We start from the raw sequence: 25369 nt of genomic DNA on the forward strand, positions 1-25369 counted from the left end.
TTAGTTTCTTGACTTCTGCCTGGGTGTTGTTACGTAATGTTTTGATCTCGTCCTGAATGTCAGTACGCAATGTTTGTACGTCCACTTGTACCTTGTCAATGTCTGTTTTCAATTGATTGTGACCTAGTATTAATTGTCCTATCACTTCTGGAGATTCTTTTGCCTCGTATTCTATATGACTTAGGTGTAACTGAATTTTTTTGTTTTGTTCTTTAATCTCACGCATTTGTCTCGTGGTTTCTGCATTGTGAATTTGAATTTGATTCGCTATGTCTTTATTTTGTCTTGTCATGGTTTCCGTAATTTGTTGTAATAATTCTGCAAGACTGGTGGGTCTTATTGCGTTTTCTTCCGACGTTCTACGCTCTGTGTTTTCGCCCAAGTGTTGGTTCGCAACCGATTGCATTGAACTGTGCTGTGACACGTTTCTGCTCGCATTCCTTGTACTCTGTCGTGAGGGAGCTCTGATTACATGTACCATGGGTTCTACGTATTCAAGACGCAAGTTAGAATCCTCATGCCTGTCTCTATACTTTCCTGCTCTGTCGTATGCTGACTTAGGTTTTTTGTGCCTTGGCGTACATTATCCTCGTTATGGTGCGATATCTGTCCTATTTCTCGCGATACTGCGTCTGTTGTACTGTCCTCTATTCTCTGTCCATTTTCATGCTGGGTCTCTACCTCAATTCGGTAAAGGTCACGATCTGCCATTGCTAATCTTTCCGAATCACTTATTTTCTGTTTTAAAAGCAATTCACGCGCCCTACTTCTCGTCAACATGCGCTCATACGATATCACACGTTTCATAAACTTTTTGTTCACACTACTTGACACTACCAAGACTGACAATCCATTCACTTACTTGTTGGGTCAGAACCAACTTGTCAAAGACGTATCCGCCACCTGTGCGCTTGCATTGAAGAGAAAACTTAATTCTAACAATTTTTAAAATTCATAACTTAATTATGCTATTGCCACTGCTACAATGTTTCACTGTTTGTTGAATACTTTATTACTATCTATCGCTGCAGTTCCTGTTTTTGACTATGTATAACTCTAGAATTTTTTTTTTACTACGAAAAATTTTTAACGGGATATTTTTCTGACCTACTTAGGCATTTGGTCGACCTTCAATCATCGTATTTTACCATCCTGGCAGGGTCGCCATTTTCTAAACATTCATGGTGGTGTCTGATTGTTCTATATCGTGTCTCCCTACCACTTTCGCACAACGACACTCTGAGCGTGTTTTTTAGGGAATTAACTACTTTGAACCTGGGACCTGTTGCTGGTAAGGAGACGCCAGACCACACATGACATGTAGAATTCAGAAGAGTTCAGTGAGACTAGCGATGATATAACCAGATACTAAATGATCTCAGCGTCAGCTCCACTGCACTCCCTGTAAAAGAATCTTAATACTAACTACATTTAGTGGAAAGGGTTCAAGGCTTTCCTATTTTTAGTTAGCTGGTAAAATAACGTCGAAAAAGCAGTTAAGTTTACCATTGGAAATTTTATTCTACTCACAACACATCGTTTATAAATTGCACTATTGATAAAAAGGAAATGTTTTAATACAGGATAGTAAAAACCAACTGCATTCAACAAAAATGTGAACGAATATTCCCTGAATGGGTTTCCAAGTTCTACAATCGATGCCATATCACATCTATAATCTAGGTTTAATTTAAGTTTCACAAAAGAGAAAACTATCAAAATGGTCTACAGTGACCCTCAATTATCTTTAATTACTTATTTAACTTGTCGTAAATTACAGTGGCTGATGTGGCTTCTCAATAACTATAAAAAAGGAAACTCATCGCGTTTCAGATCTTTTCTTCAAGTGGCAAATGTGAACACCATGAGTTTTAATTAACGATCGACACTAGTATTACGCAAAAAGGGGGTGTAACAGATGAGACTTCTGCAGTTCTGAGTGAAGCCTTATGCGCTCAAAAATGCGGCATCGCGTGCGTTCATTACCTTGTCGGTGTTTAGGCAGCGTCAGGGCGACAGCGGCCGGCGCACCAGCCATCCAGCTCGCCGTCTCTTAACTAACTCTCCTCTAACTTCTCCTTACTACAATTTACCGACGTTAGTTTAAAAAAAACTATCTGGCTTTGTTTTCATCTGACCAATCAGGGTCTCAATGTTAAGCTTAAGCTCCCCCTACAAAAATTCTGTCTATCCAATGAGAAACGTTATACTTTTCGTGGTGGGGCAATGTTTTTAAAGTTTGCAACGTAACAGAGACGCTAAAAAGTCTCACGCTAAAACCTGCAGCTGGTGTGGTCCTTTTAGCGTTATCGTAAGATCTATGCTGTTCTTCTGGAGGGCTCTATCTTTCAACATGGGCTGGGGGGGGGGGGGGGGGATGTGGTCCTTGACGTACCTGAGACGCGAAAAAGTCTCACGCTAAAACTTGCGGGTGGTAGTGGCCCTACTGGTTAGCTGGCGCCGTAGGTGTCCAGACCTTCCCTTATCGTAGTGCCTTCTAGCTTAACACGGTTCTGCTCTCGGCTTCTGTCCTCGTTTCTCCCCTTGGAACTGTGTCTGCCTCACGGTGGGAAGGTACGACATGCATTTAGGTATTCTTGTGTTAGTCTGTGGTATTCCATTTGCTCACTCGTTACTCGTATTACTTTGGTTAATTTAATGTCACGATTTATTCGGAGCTATGTGACATACTAGTAGATTTGCTTATTATGTCAGGGTTTTCATGGAAGGTGTTGGATTTGCCTGACACCTTACACAATGACTACTGGAGAGAATCGTTCAACGTGACAGAAGTGCAGCCCTTCCGCATATTGGTGCAGATTTCGATGCTGGGCTATCAACAAGTGTCAGCGTGCGAACCATTCAATGAAATATCGTCGATATGGGCTTCCAGAGCCGAAGGCCTGTTCGTGTACCCTTTATGTCTGCACGACACACAGCTTTATGTCTCGTCTGGGCCCGTGAACCCCGATATTGGACTGTTGATGACTGTAAAGATGTTGCCTGGCCGGACGAGTCTCGTTTCAAATTGTATATAGCGGATGGATGTGTACGGGTATCGTGACAACCTCATGAATTCATGGATCCTACAAAACAGCAGGGGACTTTTCTAGCTGGTGGAGGCTCTCTAATGGTATGGGGCGTGTTGGAGTTACATGGGACCCGTGATGCGTCTAGATGCGACTCTGACATGTAACACGTACGAGGGTCAGTTCACAATAAATGCACACTATTTTTGTAAAAATACAGTTTTCATTCTGAATTTGTGAAAGTTTTGCAGTGTGTAGATACATCCTTTCCTCTTGTTTTCAAACTTAGTTCAACCTGTTGCCGTGAGTGGGGCCCTCAAAGCATGTTTTCAAGATGGCTGCTACACTTGACGTTCGTCATTTAATTTCTGTGGGGAACATTCACAAGAGGTGTATGGAGATGCTGCTGTCGATCGCAGTACAGTTAGTCGGTGGGCAAGCAGGTTACGTGATGAAAGCGGGCACGGCAATACTGAGGATTGTCCTCGCAGTGGCAGGCCTCGTACTGCACACACTCCAGACAATGTGCAGAGAGTTAACGAATTGGTGACTGCTGACAGACGCATCACAGTGAACGAATTGTCACGCTACGTTGGGATAGGGGAAGGAAGTGTTTGCAGAATACTGAAAGTGTTGGCGTTAAAAAAAGGTTTGTCCATGTGGGTTCCCAGGATGTTGACAGCGGCTCACAAAGAAACAAGAAAAACGGTATGCAGCGAACTTTAGGAACAGTACGAGAAAGGTGGAAATGAATTTCTTGGAAGTTTTGTGACAGGTGATGAAACATGGTTTGAAGATGGTGAGCGTCTTGTGCACGCTGCCAAACAGTGGCTCCAACAGGCTGGTCCAGAATTTTACCGTGTGCGTATGCAGGCGCTGGTTGCAAGATGGCGTAAGGCAGTTAAGAGGGATGGAAATTATGTGGATAAATGAAAATATTGTTGTAAAGGATGTATCTACACACTGTAAAACTTTCAAACATGTAGAATAAAAGATGGATTAAAAAAATAGTCTGCATTTCTATTGGAGTGACTCTCGTAAAAGACGAATAACAGAACGTTGTTCAACTAATGTGGACATTTCAAGCGGACTCGCCATCTTGAAATGTATTTTTGAGGTTATAAACAAAACACTGATGAAACATCAGTTGATCAGAAGTCATGCCAGTGATACCAACGTAAAGCCATGAAAGTACCAAACTTGCCCTACTAACAGTTTTTTTCCCCAGACCAGTTTGTCTCTTTAATTACTGAATGACCTTCGAACATCTTAATTCTTCATATCTACATATTTGAAGCCCTCCGCTGGGGGCACCGAATTGTACCGTGTAACAGGGAAATGCGGAGCGTTACTACGTCAGTATGTGAGAAACATGGTGTTGTACTGTGTTTTGAATTCGAAAAGTGCATCCACGAATGGAGCATCCTTTTTTTTCAATAGGACAATGCCAGACCACACACGAACTTTGCGACATCTGTAGCAACCCAAGGTCTTGAGTTCACTGTCATTGACCATCCTCCATAGACACCCGACTTGGTCCCATTACATTTTTGTCGGTTTCCAGAAGTTAAAGAACACCTTCGACGACTTCACCTTGATAGTGATGAAGCGGTGCAAACTGAGGTGATGCTGTGACTCCATCAACGAAGTCAAACATTCTATAGTGCCAGTATCAACAAAGTGGTCCCTCGTTCAGAGAAATGTGTTCAGAGCCAGGATGACTATCTCGAGGAGTGAATATGTACACATGAAGAATAACGATGCAGAATGTTAATAATCTTGTTTTATTTTTCACATAAAAAGTTCAGAGGCATTACTGTCTTGCGTGCCCCCTTATGTGACATACACCTTGTAACGGCTGTGTCTGAAAGTGTTATTACTTGATATTTAATTATGACAAATTGTTCGAAAAACGATGCGTTATTGCTAGACCATCAATGTTCCGTAGCAATGAAAGGGTTACTTTCATAGAATACAATTTATAGCAGTAAAATCATCAAACACAAAAAGCCTTTAACTATTAACATGTGCTCTGCTGTCATTTCATATAATCGTAGCTAAAACGACGCGTTTAAGAGATATCCTTAATATATACCTGCTCTGAAAGAGCTTATATTCATTCCAGGTTCTACATGTACATCTACATACATACTCCGCAATCCACCATACGGTGCGTGGCGGAGGGTACATCGTACCAAAACTAGCTTCTTCTCTCCCTGTTCCACTCCCAAACAGAACGAGGGATAAATGACTGCCTATATGCCTCTGTACGAGCCGTAATCTCTCTTATCTTTGTGGTCTTTCCGCGAAATATAAGTTGGCGGCAGTAAAATTGTACTGCAGTCAGCCTCAAATGCTGGTTCTCTAAATTTCCTCAGTAGCGATTCACAAAAAGAAAGCCTCCTTTCCTCCAGAGACTCCCACCCGAGTTCCTGAAGCATTTCCGTAACACTCGCGCGGTGATCAAACCTACCAGTAACAAATATAGGAGCCCGCTTCTGAATTGCTTCTATGTCCTCCCTTAATCCGACCTGATAGGGATCCCGAACGCTCGACAATAGATCGTATTAGCGTTTTATAAGCGGTATCCTTTACAGATGAACCACATCTTCCCAAAATTCTACCAACGAACCGAAGACGAGTATCCGCCTTCCCCACAACTGCCATTACATGCTTGTCCCACTTAATTTCTCTCTGCAATGTTACGCCCAAATATTTAATCGGCTTGACTGTGTCAAGCGCTACACTACTAATGGAGTATTCAAACATTACGGGATTCTTTTTCCTACTCATCTGCATTAATTTACATTTATCTATATTTAGAGTTTTCTGCCATTCTGTCCACCAATCACAAGTCCTGTCCAAGTCATTTTGTATCCTCCTACAGCCACTCAACGACGACACCTTCCCGCACACCACAACGTCATCAGCAAACAGCCGCACGTTGCTATCCAGCCTGTCCAAAAGATCATTTATGTAGATCGAAAACAACAACGGACCTACCACACATCCCTGGGGCACTCCATATGATACTCTCACCTCCGAGGAACACTCACCATCGAGGACAACGTACTGGGTCTATTACTTAAGAAGTCTTCGAGCCACTCACAAATTTGGGAACCAATTCCATATGCTCGTCCCTTAGTTAGGAGTCTGCAGTGGTTCTCCATTATAAAAAAAAAAAAAAACACCACGTATGGAGTTTAACTACATGCAATATGGCGTCTCCTAAGTTGCCCTTCTAATATAAAGCCGATGGTTGATCTCACTGGCCACGTTGCCCTCATGGAAATATATCGGATTCTTCATTTTACGCTTCACAATCTAGTGAAACGTTGAATGCTCTACTGTGACGTCACCAGCTTCTCGTCCACGGACGTTTTCATGTCCTGTGGGAGGACGGCTTTGGGCTTATTTCATCAAGTATCTGTAGTGGCAGGGCGCATCACGCAGTTTGCAGCGAGTCGGTATTGCCTGTTCTTGGGGTGGGTCGTTTTAGGGAAGGAGACCAGACAGCGAGGTCATCGGCCTAATCGTATTAGGAAAGGACGGGGAAGGAAGTCGGCCGTGGCCTTTCAAAGGAGCGATTTATGGAAATAACGCAAAACCTAAATCAGGATGGCCGGACGCAGGATGCGAGTCCAGTATGCTAACCACTGCGCCACCTTGCTCGGTCTGTTTGTTTTTCAAACGATATACGGCGTCGATTGCACAGACGGCCCAATAGGACCTTTAACCTGCAGTGAGTGGATGGTGAAGTACCAGATAGAGATGGTTCTGCGGTATTTTGGATGTGTTTTGCATATGACGACTTGGTCCCACACATTCACGTTATCGTTAACATCACCTATAATGTTTATTTCGGCATTTTTGATGTCTAAGTGATGCCCTTTCTTCTACATGTTCCTAACGAGTATGCTTGGACATTTACGTCTTCCAAGACGCGAACAACCAGATTCACAGCGCTGCACCATACGTTCCTGGTTTAACGAACACTAGGGAACCCAGTCCCTCTGCAACTGGCCCTCTGAACAACCCACCTTAATCACGTACAGAATATGTGAGACGATTTGTAACAGCAAGTGAAAAGTAGCAATTTATTTTTCGAGTGATTATTAAGAATGCGAACAGTACCGAACTCCAAGCCTAATATCACATGTATCAAAAATTCTCATCAAAATAATTGTGAATAGAATTGAAGATAAGGTGGAGGATAAGCTGAGTGAAGATCAGTTTGGTTTCAGAAGGGGATTCGGAACAAGAGAGGCGATTCTGGCATCTAAAAGCAAGTACAGGAAAATAAACCAACTTATATTGCCTTTGTAGGCATGGAAAATGCATTTGATAACGTTATCTGGCAAGAGATGTTCAGAGTGCTGAGGAATAAAGTACAAAGACACCCGTGTGATACTCAGTTTCTATAAGAATGAGGTGGCAGTGATTAGGAACTGTCACCATAAACAGGAAGCAAATATTACAAAAGGGGTAAGACAAGGATGTGCTCTCTCTCCTCTTATATTCAATGCTTACATCCAGGAAGCTATAGACCAAGTTCGAGAAACTACTGAGGCGAGGATCAAAATTAATGGGCAGAAGATAGACATGCTACATTATGCAGATGATATTTCTATAGTCACGGAGACAAAAGAAGATCTGGAGGAAGTCCTCAGAACAATGGAAAAAATTCTATGTAATCAGTGTGGAATGAGAATAAACAAGAAAAAGACTAAAGTGATGGTATGCAGTAAAGGAGCAGAATATGAACCTTTGAGAATGAGAATTGGAAGAGACGAGCTCGAACTGATAAAGGAATTTACTTACCTGGGAAGCAAAATAACAAGAGATAGTAGAAGGCGGAAAGAAATTGCGAAGAGAATACAAAAAGCCAAAATTGCATTTAATCGGAGAGGGAACTTACCAGCAACAACATCAGTCTGAAAATAAGGAAACGTATCATGAAAGGTTTCGTTTGGAGTGTGGCCGTATACGGATGTGAAACTTGGGCGACTGGAAGAGAAGACGGCTAGAGGCCCTGGAGATGTGGTGCTATAGATGGATGATGAAGATCAGCTGGAGAGACAAAGTCATAAATGAAGAGGTGCTTAGAATAGTACAGGAAACCAGATCTCTGTGGAGGCACATCCAAACAAGAAGAGACAAACTTGTAGGGCACATCCTACGACGCAACAACTTCATTGGAACAATAGCAGAAGGAGCTACTGAGGGAAGGAATCGGCGGGGGCGACCAAGGATATCATACATGCAACAAATCATGAGTGACGTTGGTTGTAAGACATACGTGGAAATGAAAAGGAAGGCAGACAGAAGAGAGGAATGGTGCTCTTCTGCAAACCAAGCTCACGGTTGAACACTAAAAGAAAGAAGAAGAATTAAGACTTTATGACTGCCTTGGGACAGTTATTAAAGGTAATGGATTCAGAACAGAACGTTGAGGGTGACCCCATTTTACATCACTGCAGTACCACTCAAGTAACTTCCTGGTTTTGGCGCTAGAGGTGTGAAAGTAACCATTCTTCACTTTTTGTCTTAATGCCGTAATGCTTTAACGTATGTAAAAGAATCACATTGTGAAAGGGTACAGTAGTTTCCGCTTTATAAGCAGCAGTTTTCGCTGCTCGCTCGCACCGGGAAATAGAAACAGAGGCGGCTCTGCAGCCAGTTTTATTACACGACGCGGCCGGCAACAGAACCCATGTGGACGGGTGGAAAGAAATAATACGTATTTCTACAGGGTGTTTCAAAAATGACCGGTATATTTGAAACGGCAATACAAACTAAACGAGCAGCGATAGAAATACACCGTTTGTTGCAATATGCTTGGGACAGCAGTACATTTTCAGGCAGACAAACTTTCGAAATTACAATAGTTACAATTGTCAACAACAGGTGGCGCTGCGGTCTGGGAAACTCTATAGTACGATATTTTCCACATATCCACCATGCGTAGCAATAATATGGCGTAGTCTCTGAATGAAATTACCCGAAATCTTTGACAACGTGTCTGGCGGAATGGCTTCACATGCAGATGAGATGTACTGCTTCAGCTGTTCAATTGTTTCTGGATTCTGGCGATACACCTGGTCTTTCAAGTGTCCCCACAGAAAGAAGTCACAGGGGTTCATGTCTGGCGAATAGGGAGGCCAATCCACGCCGCCTCCTGTATGTTTCGGATAGCCCAAAGCAATCACACGATCATCGAAATATTCATTCAGGAAATTAAAGTCGTCGGCCGTGCGATGTGGCCGGGCACCATCTTGCATAAACCACGAGGTGTTCGCAGTGTCGTCTAAGGCAGTTTGTACCGCCACAAATTCACGAAGAATATCCAGATAGCGTGATGCAGTAATCGTTTCGGATCTGAAAAATGGGCCAATGATTCCTTTGGAAGAAATGGCGGCCCAGACCAGTACTTTTTCAGGGTGCAGGGACGATGGGACTGCAACATGGGGCTTTTTGGTTCCCCATATGCGCCAGTTTTGTTTATTGACGAAGCCGTCCAGGTAAAAATAAGCTTCGTCAGTAAACCAAATGCTGCCCACATGCATATCGCCGTCATCAGTCCTGTGCACTATATCGTTAGCGAATGTCTCTCGTGCAGCAATGGTAGCGGCGCTGAGGGGTTGCCGCATTTGAATTTTGTATGGATAGAGGTGTAAGCTCTGGCGCATGAGACGACACGTGGACGTTGGCGTCATTTGGACCGCAGCTGCAATACGGCGAACGGAAACCCGAGGCCGCTGTTGGATCACCTGCTGCACTAGCTGCGCGTTGCCCTCTGTGGTTGCCGTACGCGGTCGCCCTACCTTTCCAGCACCTTCATCCGTCACGTTCCCAGGCCATTGAAATTTTTCAAACAGATCCTTTATTGTATCGCTTTTCGGTCCTTTGGTTACATTAAACCTCCGTTGAAAACTTCGTCTTGTTGCAACAACACTATGTTCTAGGCAGTGGAATTCCAACACCAGAAAAATCCTCTGTTCTAAGGAATAAACCATGTTGTCTACAGCACACTTGCACGTTGTGAAAAGCACATGTTTACAGCAGAAAGACGACGTACAGAATTGCGCACCCACAGACTGCATTGTCTTCTATATCTTTCACATCACTTGCAGCGCCATCTGTTGTTGAAAATTGTAACTACTGTAATTTCGAAAGTTTGTCCGCCTGAAAATGAACTGTTGTCCCAAGCATATTGCAACAAACGGTGTATTTCTATCGCTGCTCGTTTAGTTTTTATTGCCGTTTCAAATATACCGGTCATTTTTTAAACACCCTGTATGTGTCGCATATTATGCAGTTCTTGTACGTGAATGTGAATCTGCACATGAATTTTCCTAATCCTCCTCACACCTTTCCGTAAAGTGTGGCCAAATCTTAGTTGGGAAGTAGTTCTGTAGTATAGTAGTGCCAACCTTACTCCTGGGTAGGGGATCAGAGAGACAGCACAGGCAGGTAAAAGGACTTTCCAGTGTCACAAGATTTGGGGTGGAGAGGTTGGTCACGGCCAAGTGGTTCGACCGTCCCCTCCACCGGGGCCCAGGAAGACCTCCGGGTGTCCACCAGATTCTCGGGGTGTTACAGAAGACGGGTTAGTGAGCAGACGTGCCCTCAGTGCGTCTGTCTCAATGTTCACGCATGGAAGAGAGGTATTTGAATATTTGTACTCATTCTTTTATTTCCAGCTTCGGATTGTGTAAGGAAATGACTGATCTCGTTAACTTAGGAAATTGACCCCCTGTGTGTATGTATCTGGTCCCTCACATATTGGATGTCCTATGTAAAACATTGGGAGGCTTTGGTTGTATACATTTGGCCAACGCAATTCCGTCTTGCCCGTAGAAAAGTGCGTGCAGATTGGTATATAATATACCCGAACTGTAAGTTGTAAAATTGCTGCAATCGCTGTAAAATCGAATGATAGTATTTAAAATAAATACGTAATGAATTGTCATCAATCTTTAACATACTTTCAAAATCACAAAGAAGTCAAGTTAAAGGAATTTATTTAAAAAAAAAAGCTATAGAATGCAGGGACCCACACTTCAGCGTGTGAGCCCTCCAGCCCCTTGCCTAGTATCGTACAGAAAGGGCACGATCTCTAGGTAGCGCTCTCAAGCTCCTCTCCGCAGTTATCCGTTGCGCAATTTCGATTCAGGGCTTGACGACATCAACTTTCATCTGGCGTCCCTAGGCAAGGAGGTTAGACGGTAAACTTACAATTATACACAATTATGCTACTGGGTTCGAGGCATCAGACAACATGAAGCTTTTACTTGTGCTATATTAAGGCTGACCAGGCTCCCACGGGCAGCCATGAGCTCACCTAATCAAGTCTCCGTACTCGCGGTGCAAGTCTCGCGCGTTGCGTATCTTGACAGGCACCTCGCGGAATTCCGGAATGTTGCCGAGGATGGGCACCGTGGGCGGCCCCGGCAGGTCCACGCGGAGTCTGGTGAGCCAGAGCCACCACAGCACCGCCAGCACGCCAGCGCAGCACCACACCACCAGCTGCGCCAAGGGCCACGACCACCACGCCATGGCTCAACAGCTAGCTGGGGGCTCCCAGTGTCCAACCTGCAGGCAGAAGCACAGCCGGTCACTCACTGGCGTCGTTCTCAATACTGAGCGTAGGGTAGTTCATTCAGAATGGTAAATACGAGACCTTCCAACTGATGTAGTAAAGCTTTTGCATTCGTAAAGAGAGCTGCATGTGCAAATAAAGCCATATACACTCATGCTCATAAAGATAATGCTGATACATGGTGAAACTTCTCTCTGGTGGGCGGTTTGCGGGTTTAAATCACCTCGGGGTATGACCATGGGGTTGATCTGACCTGCGGTCGTCGCACGGTGGCGCTGGCAGCAGTCCACAAACGCAGAGGTGTGTTGATTCATGTCAGAGTACGATGCAGCGAGTAAGTGTGCAGACGTTTTACGACCTGCTAATGGTGACTGAGTTTTGAAAATGGCTCTGAGAACATATATTGATGACATTATGAAGGGCAGAATACTAGGGCGACTCGAGGCTGGTCAAACTCAGCAGGTCGTAGCACGGGCCCCCTGTGTGTCGCAAAGTGTGATGTCAAGATTATGGAAACGACTCCAGCAGACAGGAAACGTGTTCAGGCGCTACACTACGGGACGTCCGCAGTGAACAACACCACAAGAAGACCGATATCTCACCATCAGTGTCCGCAGACGGCCACGCAGTACTGCAGATAGCCTTGCTCGGGACCTTACTGCAGCCACTGGAACAGTTGTCTCCAGACACACAGTCTACAGACAACTGAACAGATATGGTTTATTCGCCAGGAGACCTGCAAGCTGCAATCCACTTACCCTGGTCCTAGGAGAGGCCGTAAAACCTGGTGTCAAGAACACATTACAGGGTCATGGGAACAGTGGTCCGAGGTTATATTCACGGACGAGTCCAGGTATAGTCTGAACAGTGATTCTCGCCGGGTTTCCATCTGGGTGAACCTGGAACCAGATGGTAACCCCTTAATGTCCTTGAAAGAGACCTGTATGGAGGTCGTGGTTTGATGGTGTAGGGTGGGATTATTATTGGCGCACGTACACCCCTGCATGTCTTTGACAGAGGAACTGTAACAGGTCAGGTATATCTGAACGTCATTTTACACCATTATATCCGAATTTTGAGGGGTGTATTGGGTACCACCTTCATCCTAATGGATGATAACGCACGGCCCCACCGTGCTTCCATCGTGGAGGAATACCTTGAAAAAGAAAATATCAGGCAAATGGAGTGGCCTGCCTGTTCTCCAGACATAAAACCCATTGAGCACGTCTGGGATGATCTCGGTCGACATACCGCTGCACGTCTTCAAACCCATACGACACTTCAGTAGCTCCGGCGGGCACTGATGCAAGAATGGGAGGCTATACCCCAGTAGCTGCTCGACCACCTGATCCAGAGTATGCCAACCTGTTGTGCAGCCTGTGTACGTGTGCATGGCGGTCACCCATATTAATGTCGGGGTACACGTGCAGGAAACAGTGGCGTTTTTTACCACATGTGTTTCGGGATTGTTTTCTCAACTTATCACCAATACTGTGGACCTACAGATCTGTGTCGTGTGTGTTCTCTATGTGCCTATGCTATTAGCGTCTGTTTTGTGTAGTGCCATCTTGTATGGCACCACATTCTGCAATTATCCTTAATTTATGAGCATGAGTGTAGATCACTTACCTCGACCATGAACCATGGACCTTGCCGTTGGTGGGGCGCATTGCGTGCCTCAGCGATTAAGATAGCCATACTGTAGGTGCAACGACGAAAGAGGGGTATCTGTTGCGAGGCTAGACAAACGTGTGGTTCCTGGAGAGGGGCAGCAGCCTTTTCAGTTGTTGCAGGGGCAACAGTCTGGATGATTGACTGATCTGGCCCTGTAACACTGACCAAAACGGCCTTGCTATGCTGGTACTGCCAACGGCTGAAAGCAAGGGGAAACTACAGCCGTAATTTTTCCCGAGGGCATGCAGCTTTACTGTATGGATTAAATGAGGATGGCATCCTCTTGGGTAAAATATTACAGAGGAAAATAGTCCCCCATTAGGATCTCCGGCTGGGGAGTACTCAGGAGAATGTTGTCATCAGGAGAAAAAATGGTTCAAATGGCTCTGAGCACTATGGGACTTAACTTCTAAGGTCATCAGTCCCCTAGAACTTAGTTCTAATTAAACCTAACTAACCTAAGGACATAACACACATCCATGCCCGAGGCAGGATTCGAACCTGCGACCGTAGCGATCGCACGGTTCCAGACTGTAGCCCCTAGAACCGCTCGGCCACCCCGGCCAGCTCATCAGGAGAAACACTGCTGCCATTCTATGGATCAGAGTGTGGAATGTTAAATCTCTTAATCGGGCAGGCAGGTTAGAAAACATAATATGGGAAATGGATAGGTTGAAGTTAGATATGGTGTGGATTAGTGAAGGAATTACAACATTGCTAAGCAGGAATGGCCTGAAAAGAAATTGAAGAATTTAGAAGACTGTTTCACTATGGGAAAGATAGATACTGACTACAGGAAAATTAAAGAGGTCTTTGGGGGAAAGACTAGCAGCTGTATGGATATCAAGAGCTCAGACAGTATACCAGTCCCAAGCAAAGAAGGGAGGGCTGAAATGTGGAAGGAGTACATAGAGGATATGCACAAGAGAGATAAACTTGAAAGCAATATTATAGACAGGGAACTGGACGTTGATGAAGGTGTGATGGGATATATGATACCGTGGGAAGAATTTGACAAATGTCTGAATGATCTAAGTCGAAACAAGGCCCCAAGAGTAGACGGCATTCCGCCAGAACTACTGTTAGCATTGAGAGAGCCAGCCGTGGTAAAACTCTTCCATTTTGAGTGCAATGTGTATGAGGTAGCCGAAATAACCTCACTTCAAGAAAAATGTGGCAATTCCAATTCCAAGGAAATCAGTTGCTAACAAGTATGAAAATTACCGAACCATCAGTTTAATAAATCAAGGTTGCAAGATACTAAAACGAATTATTTTCAGAAGAATGGAAAAACTGGTAGAAGCAGGCCTCGGAGAATATCAGTATGGATTCTGGAGAAGTGTAGGAAGACTGACCCTAGGACTTATCTTAGAAAATACGTTAAGGAAAAGCAAGCCTACATTTACAGTATTTCTAAAAAGAAAGCTTTAGACAGTGTTGACTGGGATATTCCCTTTGAAATTCTTAAGGTAGCAAGATAAAATACAGGGAGCGAAAGGCTATTTAAAACTTGTACAGAAACCAGATGGCAGTAATAAGAGTCGAGGGGAGTGAAAGGGAAGCAGTAGTTGAAAATCGAGTAATACAGGGTTGTAGCCCATACCCGATGTTATCCAATCTGAGTGTTGAACAAGATCTAAGGAAACCAAAGAAAAATTTGGAGTAGGAATTAAATTTCAGGGAGAAGAGGTAAAAACTTAAAGGTTTCCCAATGACAGTGTAATTCTGCCAGAGACAGAAAAGGACTTGGAAGAGCAGCTGAACTGAATGGACAGTATCATCAACGGAGGATATAAGGAAACACCAACAAAAGCAAAACAAGGATAATGGATTGTAGTCTAATTAAATCAAGTGATGCTAAGGGAATCAGATTAGGAAACGAGACAAAGTAGTAGATGAGTTTTGTTATTTGGGCAGCAAAATAACTGATGCTTGCCGAAGTAGAGAGGGCATAAAGTGCAGACCGGTAATGGCAAATAAAAGCGTTTCTGGACAAGAGAAATTCTTTTAATCGAATATAGATTTAAGTATTAGGAAATCTTTTCTAAATGTATTTGTCTGGAGTGGAGCCACGTATGGCAGTGCAACATGGATTATAAACAGTTGAGACGAAAAGAGAGTAGAAGCTTTTGAAATGTGGTGCTACAGAAGCATGTTAAAAATTTGATGGGTTGATCACGTAGCTAATGAGGAAGGACTGAATAGAATAGGGGAAACAAGAAATTAGTGGCACAACTTGACTGAGGGAAGGGATCGGTTCATAGGAAAAATTCTGAGACCTCAAGGCATCACTAATTTAGTATTCGAGGGAAGTGAGTGTGTAGTAAAGATCCTAGAGGGAGAAGAGGTGAATATAGTATGCAGATTCAAAAAGATACAGGTGGTAATAGTTATTCAGAGATGAAGAGGTTTGCTCGGGACACAGTAGAATGGAAACCTGCATCAAACCAGTCTTCGGACTGAAGACCACAACAACAGCAACAACAACAACAACAGATCATTTTAACGATTTTTTTATCAAAATGACGTGTAACGAGAGATTTTACAAGATATGTATACATGATCAGTGTTGACAATAATGTGTCATTCTCAAGCAACTACACTTGTTTTTAAAACCTTTAATATTTTCATTTTTATACATCTATTCACTTATTTATTTTTTACTGGCGAGCAGTTCTTAAATATAAATTCGTCAATGGAATGCAAGTATTTGTCCAGGAGATACGATTTTAAATTTGATTTAAATCTTTCTTCTCTACCTGCCAGACATTTTATGCTATTGTGCAAATGATCAAATATTTTTCTTGCTGCATATTGAATTACTTTCTGAGCCACTGACAGCTTTAACAATTGGTAGTACAGGTCATTTTTCCTCCAGTGTTCGGGTTATGTTCATCACAGTTCTTCTGAAATTGAGATGGATTATTTATGATGAGTTTCCCTGGCGAATATATGAATTTTGACGGCGCAGTTAAAATGCCTAGTTCCTTGAAGAGATAACTACATGATGTCAATGGCTGAATAACACATATTATTCTTACTGCCCGCTTTTGTACAGTAGTTTTTTTTTCTAAATGATAAGTTACCCCAAAAAATATTCTGCTCGACATTAATGAGTGGAGGTATGCAAAATATGTCAAGAGACAGATATGTTTCGCCAGCCGGAGTGACCGAGAGGTTCTAGGCGCTACAGTCGGGAACCGCGCGAACGTTACGGTCGCAGGTTCGAATCCTGCCTCGGGCATGGATGTGTGTAATGTCCTTAGGTTAGTTAGGTTTAAGTAGTTCTAAATTCTAGGGGACTGGCGACCTCAGAATTTAAGTCCCGTAGAGCTCAGAGCCATTTTGATAGGTTTGTTTCCAAGATTAGTAGTTGGATAAAGAACAAAAGCAGCAGAACATAATTGTTTGAGAAGATCAATAATACGCTTCTTCTAGCTCAAGTTTTCATCAATATATACTCAAAAACATTTGGAGCATTCTACCCTATTTACTGACTCGTGCTCAAGTGCTACATCAGTTGTTTGTATGGTTTTATTTGTTGCACAGAACTGAATGTACTGTGTTTTTTCAAATTCTAGGTAGACTCTATTTTCAGAGAAACAATTAATAATTGTTTGGAAAATATCGTTTACTAACTTTTCTGATGCTTTCTCTCTAATGGGATTTATTATAACACTAGTATCGTCTGCAAAAAGTACCACTTTCTCTTGTTAGATGTTAAATGGAAGGTCTTTCACATATGTAGGAACTAGGAGTGGACCATTAATTGAACCATGTGAAACGCATTTGCGATTTTTTCCCCAGTCATTAAAATTTATTTATCTTTCCGATATTGTCCGAATTATTCAGGGTATATTGATCTACGCTATCAAAAGCCTTGGCAAGATCACAAAAAATACCAACTGGCGATATATTGTTACTTAAGGCTTGCACTATTTGATAAGTGAGTGTAAAAACAGCATTCTCAGTCGAGGAACGTTTATAGAAACAAAACTTTGATATGATAAGTAAATTGTTTCCACATAAGTGTGCAAGTATCCTGGAGCACATTACTTTTTCGAATAATTTGGAAAAAGGCGCCAGTAAGGAAAGTTCAACGAAATTTACATATGCTACCTGACTATGAAACAGACTAATCATATTAAAATGTTGGTCCTGAATACAACTAATCTTTATCTTAACCTGGTAAACAATCGCTGTACCAGAACTGTTGTTGCAATTACGGAGAAAATGAACTTAAAAATTAACAGATATGGCTTTCTGATAAAACTTTTCTACTCTTATATTTCATTCTTGTACCAACTCTTGTATTAATTCTTATGTTTTATTCTTATGTTTCTTCTTCAGGAAACTTTCTGGACATTCCCTTGGGCGATACCGATCTTATAAACATTCGAAACACAGAAATTCTGAGCAGCACGAGCATCGCAAGTTTGCCATAGCGACACTTCTTCATACGAATCTCAATGTGAACAGAAGCTTCATTAACAACTTTCACGGGTTGGCGATAACTTTGCGGCAAATCGCGCATAACGGATTACATAACAGAAAACTCGCGATTGCAGCTGATTATAAATCATGATACACTACAGGACTTTCACCGAAAAGGGTTTCTAAAAATTATGTCATTATATTTTTTAATTCATTAAACAGACATACAATTAGTAGACGAATTAAAAAAAACGTTGTTTCAATATACGTTTGACATAATTAGTGCAGTAATTTTCTACAGACATGGAGAGATGATAAAAGAAATAAAAATACTAATCGGGTTTTGAAAATGGAGCGGAAAACTGTGGAACCGTAGCCACAGTGCTACCGATTCAGTTAAACTGTTTACTCGGTAAAAGGTGCATACTCGTAAAATAACTTGAGAACTTTGACTGTCGTTTTGTCAGAGACAGTCGACTGTTTACGGATTAGCTGTGACACGTGTTCGCTTATTTTGACCCCTCTTTCACTGAGCGAAATTTCTGGGAAATCGGATTATGGAACTTGCAGTGATACCCTCGCGAGACATATGTGCAAAAGATCGAGAAAACTCGCAGCCCCCTTACGTTTGTTGAATTTTATACAGAGGGAGGGAGGAAGAGTCATGGCATCACACATACACTTAGGAATTTAAAAAATCCTTGTACAGTTGGATTAATCGGTAGAGAGCAGTCGTAGGTCCTTAATGTAACGATTAGGTATATGAGTGCATATGCTTTAATAATGGAAAGCCGGCGAATTCTAGAGAGACTTGGTGAGAATATGGCATTTGGAACTGTTAAAGTTTTTGGATCCGTTGTAGAGCCGTGCACGTTAACGCCGCTATAGATGAAGTCACAAGAAGTTTCTTGATAATGTGTAAAAGATCTCTGAGCACAACATGGATAGCATACATTTTATCTGCATGGCTTAGTTTACCACTAAATACTACTGCTTGGCATCTGTCTAAAGTTTAAAATAATTTATCCTACATTTAACTATTTTTGTATTGTTCTCTGCGGCAGCTGTGGGAATTTACTGCTTTCGACGTACATGAAACAGTGTTTTTTGGTGAAGAGACACGGTGAACGGCGTGCTCGCTGCAGACACTCTCCATATCACATCGTCAGGGTGTGGTAGGTTACGTCACTCTTTCACAGCAGAATAGCCTGGTCCGCCTGATAGCTTTATCTGCCACTATGTGACGTCCTGTCCCCATCCTCTGTGTAAGATTTTTACCCCCATGCATTATTATTATTATTATTATTATTATTATTATTATTATTACTATTTAAATGAAGAATTACAGTCTTGCTATAGAATTACCTGGGTGATTTGAAAGTGAGTTTCCCCCATCAGTATGGGTTTCAAGTAACATCATTCATTCAAAAGAAAATTCGTGCATCCATCTTATCCCTCGCCATGGAGTATCGACGTCAGTCAACACACACACATACACCCAGACACACAAACCCAACGAGCCACAGACCCTCCTTCCCTTCCACCCACCCATGCTCTCTCTCTCTCTCTCTCTCTCTCTCTCTCTCTCTCTCTCTCTCTCTCTCTCTCTCTCTCTCTCACACACACACACACAGACACAGACACACACACACACACACACACACACACAACTGTGTAATTAGAGGGTACCAGAGGTGGTGCATTGTTGTGGCTTTACTCACTTTTCTTATTTACTTATTTTGCCTACTGATACACTTCATGGCTAGTGTTTGACATGTGGACGCCTAATGCAAAATATTATCTGCCTGTCTATAGTTTTAATTATTTCATGTGGAAATCGATTACGCTAACTCATGCTGTTGTTATGAAGGGGTAAAGTAATGTACTCTGAGAAGTTTACTGTAACTATAGAGGGTGTATAAGTGTAGGACTGAGGACTTAAATCTAGGATGTGCGTATTATTTTATCAAAAGATACATGTTAGCCCTACTAAAAACTCTAGATGGTTCAAATGGCTCTAAGCGCTATGGGACTTTACATCTGAGGTTATCAGTCCCCTAGACTTCGAACTACTTAAACCTAACCATCCACCGAGCGAGGTGGCGCAGTGGTTAGACACTGGACTCGCATTCGGGAGGACAACGGTTTAATCCCGCGTCCGACCATCCTGATTTAGGTTTTCCGTGATTTCCCTAAATCGTTCCAGGCAAATTACAGGATGGTTGCTTTGAAAGGGCACGGCCGACTTCCTTCCTCGTCCTTTCCTAATTCGATGAGACCGATGACCTCGCAGTTTGGCCTCTTCCCCAAAACAACCCAACCCTAACTAACCTAAGGATATCACACACATCCATGCCTGAGACAGGATTCGGACCTGCGACCGTAGCAGCAGCGCGGTTCTGGACTGAAGCCCCTAGAAACGCTCCTCCACAGCGGCCGCCGAAAACGCTAGAAAAGTCATCTGTAGATTATGATAATCCTCCATGTAAGGGTACCATTATCACATCTTCAGTATGGTTATCGGGCTTGGGAGGGGCGTCTCACTTGTTTTTTCTAGAGACATTGGGGCTAATACACAAAAAATATACACCGCAAGTATGTGTTCTGGCTACACTCCTGGAAATGGAAAAAAGAACACATTGACACCGGTGTGTCAGACCCACCATACTTGCTCCGGACACTGCGAGAGGGCTGTACAAGCAATGATCACACGCACGGCACAGCGGACACACCAGGAACCGCGGTGTTGGCCGTCGAATGGCGCTAGCTGCGCAGCATTTGTGCACCGCCGCCGTCAGTGTCAGCCAGTTTGCCGTGGCATACGGATCTTCATCGCATTATTTATCACTGGTAGCATGCCGCGACAGCGTGGACGGGAACCGTATGTGCAGTTGACGGACTTTGAGCGAGGGCGTATAGTGGGCATGCGGGAGGCCAGGTGGACGTATCGCCGAATTGCTCAACACGTGGGGCGTGAGGTCTCCACAGTACATCGATGTTGTCGCCAATGGTCGGCGGAAGGTGCACGTGCCCGTCGACCTGGGACCGGACCGCAGCGACGCACGGATGCACGCCAAGACCGTAGGATCCTACGCAGTGCCGTAGGGGACCGCACCGCCACTTCCCAGCAAATTAGGGACACTGTTGCTCCTGGGGTATCGGCTAGGACCATTCGCAACCGTCTCCATGAAGCTGGGCTACGGTCCCACACACCGTTAGGCCGTCTTCCGCTCACGTCCCAACATCGTGCAGCCCGCCTCCAGTGGTGTCGCGACAGGCGTGAATGGAGGGACGAATGGAGACGTGTCGTCTTGAGCGATGAGAGTCGCTTCTGCCTTGGTGCCAATGATGGTCGTATGCGTGTTTGGCGCCGTGCAGGTGAGCGCCACAATCAGGACTGCATACGACCGAGGCGATCTCCTACACTGGCCGTACACTTCTGGTGATCGTCGAGGGGACACTGAATAGTGCACGGTACATCCAAAACGTCATCGAAACCATCGTTCTACCATTCCTAGACTGGCAAGGGAACTTGCTGTTCCAACAGGACAATGCACGTCCGCATGTATCCCGTGCCACCCAACGTGCTCTAGAAGGTGTAAGTCAACTACCCTGGCCAGCAAGATCTCCGGATCTGTCCCCCATTGAGCATGTTTGGGACTGGATGAAGCGTCGTCTCACGCGGTCTGCACGTCCAGCACCAACGCTGGTCCAACTGAGGCGCCAGGTGGAAATGGCATGGCAAGCCGTTCCACAGGACTACATCCAGCATCTCCACGATCGTCTCCATGGGAGAATAACAGCCTGCATTGCTGCGAAAGGTGGATATACACTGTACTAGTGCCGACATTGTGCATGCTCTGTTGCCTGTGTCTATGTGCCTGTGGTTCTGTCAGTGTGATCATGTGATGTATCTGACCCCAGGAATGTGTCAATAAAGTTTCCCCTTCCTGGGACAATGAATTCACGGTCTTCTTATTTCAATTTCCAGGAGTGTATATAGAGTCACACTATGCATGGTGCCTACCATTACTAGACCCATAGGCCATCCCGGAGCTAGAGTGGCCATGTTGCAACACCACAAAACACTGTAATTAGGCAGCGCGGGGTAACCGCGCGGTCAAGGGAGCTTTGCCAGGGTTTGCTCCGCTCCCCTCCCTTCCCCCCTCCTTCCCCCGTCGGAGGTTCCAGTTCTCCATCGGGCTTCTGTGTGTGTGTGTGTGTGTGTGTGTGTGTGTGTGTGTGTGTGTGTGTGTGTGTGTGTTTGTTGACGTTAGCGTAGTAGGTTAGTTTAAGTTAGATTAACTAGTGGGTAAGCCTAGGGACCGATAACCTCAGCAATTTGGTCCCATAGAAAATTGCAGCACCACATCCACCACCACCATCACTGTAATTAGATTGCAAGTACAGTCAAATGTAGAAGGTATGATCGGAAGATCATGTGACTAAATCTCGTTATCGCCATCTTTACCCGACTAGTAAGAATAATCATTAGTAAAAAGGGTTTGCCGTTTGCGGTCGGAGGTCATTCTAATCACATTCCTGTGCCGAAATGCATTCCAGTGTTTGTCTTACTCATTTACGAATACAAAGGCCGGCTATGTAGTATCTAAACCAGCATGTTATGGAATACCAAGGTAAACACAAGTTGTGTGGATATACATGTATTCCAGGTAATTAGAACGATAACTCATTATACAAATATGTTCTGTATGTCTATAGTTTTAGTTATTTAACATGAAAATCAATTGGATGAAGTACCAAACAGGGTTGCTGACAGTTCTGCTGTTGTCAGTCTCTTGGTACGAGTTGTCTATTCACCGTAAGCAAATCTGTTTCGGATACTGACCTCGCGGTCTAGCGCGCTGCTTCCAGAACGGTAAGGCGTGTCAGTCCCCGGTACGAATCCACCTGGCAGATTAGTCTCAAGGTCCGGTGTGCCAGCCAGTCTGTTGAAGGTTGTTAAGGCGGTTTTCCATCTACCTCGGCGAATGCGGGCTGGTTCCCAATATTCGGCCTCAGTTAGACTATGTCAGCGATTGCTGCGCAGACACTGTCTCCACGTACGTGTACACCATAATTACTCTACCACGCAAACATCTGGGGTTACACTCGTCTGGTGTGAGACGTTGCCGTGTGGGAGGGAGGGGAGGGGGGGGAGTGTCCACTGGGGGCCGAACCACACATTTATCCTGGGCTAGGCGAGATGCGGCGGTGGGGTGGGTGGACTGCTGTGGCGTGTTGTGGAGTTGTGAACCGCCGAGGGCTATGGGGACGAAGCCTCTCCGTCGTTTCTAGGTCCCCGATTTAATATACAATACACACAATACATCCGAATATCTGTATTGACATTTACATGTTGAATAGAGTGTGCGGCCGCAGTAGTTTGCAATTAATTTACGTTTTTTTCATGTAGTTCTTTAACTGTCACTGACGAGCGGCAGGCTTGGAAAGCCCAAGTCAAACCTCAATAAATACTGATACGAATTTCGTTGTTCACAATCAATAACACAGTGAGTCACAATGTGCCAGACCACAAGAGTAATGTACAATGATTCGCCGGATGTGCTCTCGACATCACATGTTGCAGGATGGTATTTTTCGTACAGACATGGAAAACATAAATTGCAGCTTCATGCAAATACACGTGCTTTTTTATAATTATATTATCTCTAAAACGTCATATAAACTAAACTGTATGACCAGTGATGAAAACAAATAGGTTAATGGCAACATTTGAGCGGGAGTCGAACCATCGCCTCATACACGTCCGTCTTACGTAGTTCGAACTCTAATCGCTTAAACTAAACCAAAATCCTCCCGAACAGGCCATGAAGGCCCAATAGTACTGACCGGCCGCCGTGTCGTCCTCAGCCTACAGGCGTCACTCAGCTCGTAGGCGACACTGGATGTGGATATGGAGAGCCATGTGGTCAGCACACGGCTCTCCCGGCCGTATCTCAGTTTACGAGACCGGAGCCGCTACTTCTCAAGCAAGTCGCTCCTCAGTTTGCCTCACAAGGGCTGAGTGCACCTGGCTTGCCAACAGCGCTCGGCAGACCGGATGGTCACCCATCCAAGTGCTGGCCCAGCCCGACAGCGCTTAACTCTACATCTACATCTACATCTACATCCATACTCCGCAAGCCACCTGACGGTGTGTGGCGGAGGCTACCCTGAGTACCTCTATCGGTTCACCCTTCTATTCCAGTCTCGTATTGTACGTGGAAAGAAGGATTGTCGGTATGCTTCTGTGTGGGCTCTAATCTCTCTGATTTTATCCTCATGGTCTCTTCGCGAGATATACGTAGGAGGGAGCAATAGACTGCTTGACTCTTCGGTGAAGGTATGTTCTCGAAACTTTAACAAAAGCCCGTACCGAGCTACTGAGCGTCTCTCCTGCAGAGTCTTCCACTGGAGTTTATCATCTCCGTAACGCTTTCGCAATTACTAAATGATCCTGTAACGAAGCGCGCTGCTCTCCGTTGGATCTTCTCTATCTCTTCTGTCAACCCTATCTGGTGCGGATCACACACTGCTCAACAGTATTCAAGCATTGGGCGAACAAGCGTACTGTAACCTACTTCATTTGTTGTCGGATTGCATTTCCTTAGGATTCTTCCAATGAATCTCAGTCTGGCATCTGCTTTAGCGACGATCAACTTTATATGATCATTCCATTTTAAATCACTCCTAATGAGTACTCCCAGATAATTTATGGAATTAACTGCTTCCAGTTGCTGACCTGCTATATTGTAGCTAAATGATAAGGGACCTATCTTTCTATGTATTCGCATCACATTACACTTGTCTACATTGAGATTCAATTGCCATTCCGTGCACCATGCGTCAATTCGCTGCAGATCCTCCTGCATTTCAGTACAATTTTCCATTGTTGCAACCTCTCGATACACCACAGCATCATCTGCAAAAAGCCTCAGTGAACTTCCGATGTCATCCACCAGGTCATTTATGTATATTGTGAATAGCAACGGTCCTATGACACTCCCCTGCGGCACACCTGAAATCACTCTTACTTCGGAAGACTTCTCTCCATTGAGAATGACATGCTGCGTTCTGTTATCTAGGAACTCCTCAATCCAATCACACAATTGGTCTGATAGTCCATATGCTCTTACTTTGTTCATTAAACGACTGTGGGGAACTGTGTCAAACGCCTTGCGGAAGTCAAGAAACACGGCATCTACCTGTGAACCCGTGTCTAAGGCCCTCTGAGTCTCGTGGACGAATAGCGCGAGCTGGGTTTCACACGACCGTCTTTTTCGAAACCCATGCTGATTCCTACAGAGTAGATTTCTAGTCTCCAGAAAAGACATTATACTCGAACATAATACGTGTTCCAAAATTCTACAACTGATCGACGTTAGAGATATAGGTCTATAGTTCTGCACATCTGTTCGACGTCCCTTCTTGAAAACGGGGATGACCTGTGCCCTTTTCCAATCCTTTGGAACGCTTCGCTCTTCTAGAGACCTACGGTACACCGCTGCAAGAAGGGGGCCAAGTTCCTTCGCGTACTCTGTGTAAAATCGAACTGGTATTCCATCAGGACCAGCGGCCTTTCCTCTTTTGAGCGATTTTAATTGTTTCTCTATCCCTCTGTCGTCTA

At 44.2% G+C, this 25369-nt stretch overlaps 1 protein-coding gene across 2 annotated transcripts in view; it reads right to left on the reverse strand.

Moving 5' to 3' along the window:
• LOC126291982 (cytochrome P450 4C1-like) overlaps positions 1–25369 on the reverse strand; it is a 167196-nt gene that overhangs the window by 104049 nt on the left and 37778 nt on the right. For both annotated transcript variants that reach the window (XM_049985739.1, XM_049985738.1), the window contains exon 2: positions 11374–11624. In XM_049985739.1, coding sequence (XP_049841696.1) covers positions 11374–11588 — 215 coding nt within the window. In that variant the 5' untranslated portion in view covers positions 11589–11624. The remainder of the gene's footprint in view (positions 1–11373; positions 11625–25369) is intronic.

This window comes from Schistocerca gregaria, chromosome 9, assembly GCF_023897955.1.
Source record: "Schistocerca gregaria isolate iqSchGreg1 chromosome 9, iqSchGreg1.2, whole genome shotgun sequence".
NCBI lineage: Eukaryota > Metazoa > Arthropoda > Insecta > Orthoptera > Acrididae > Schistocerca > Schistocerca gregaria.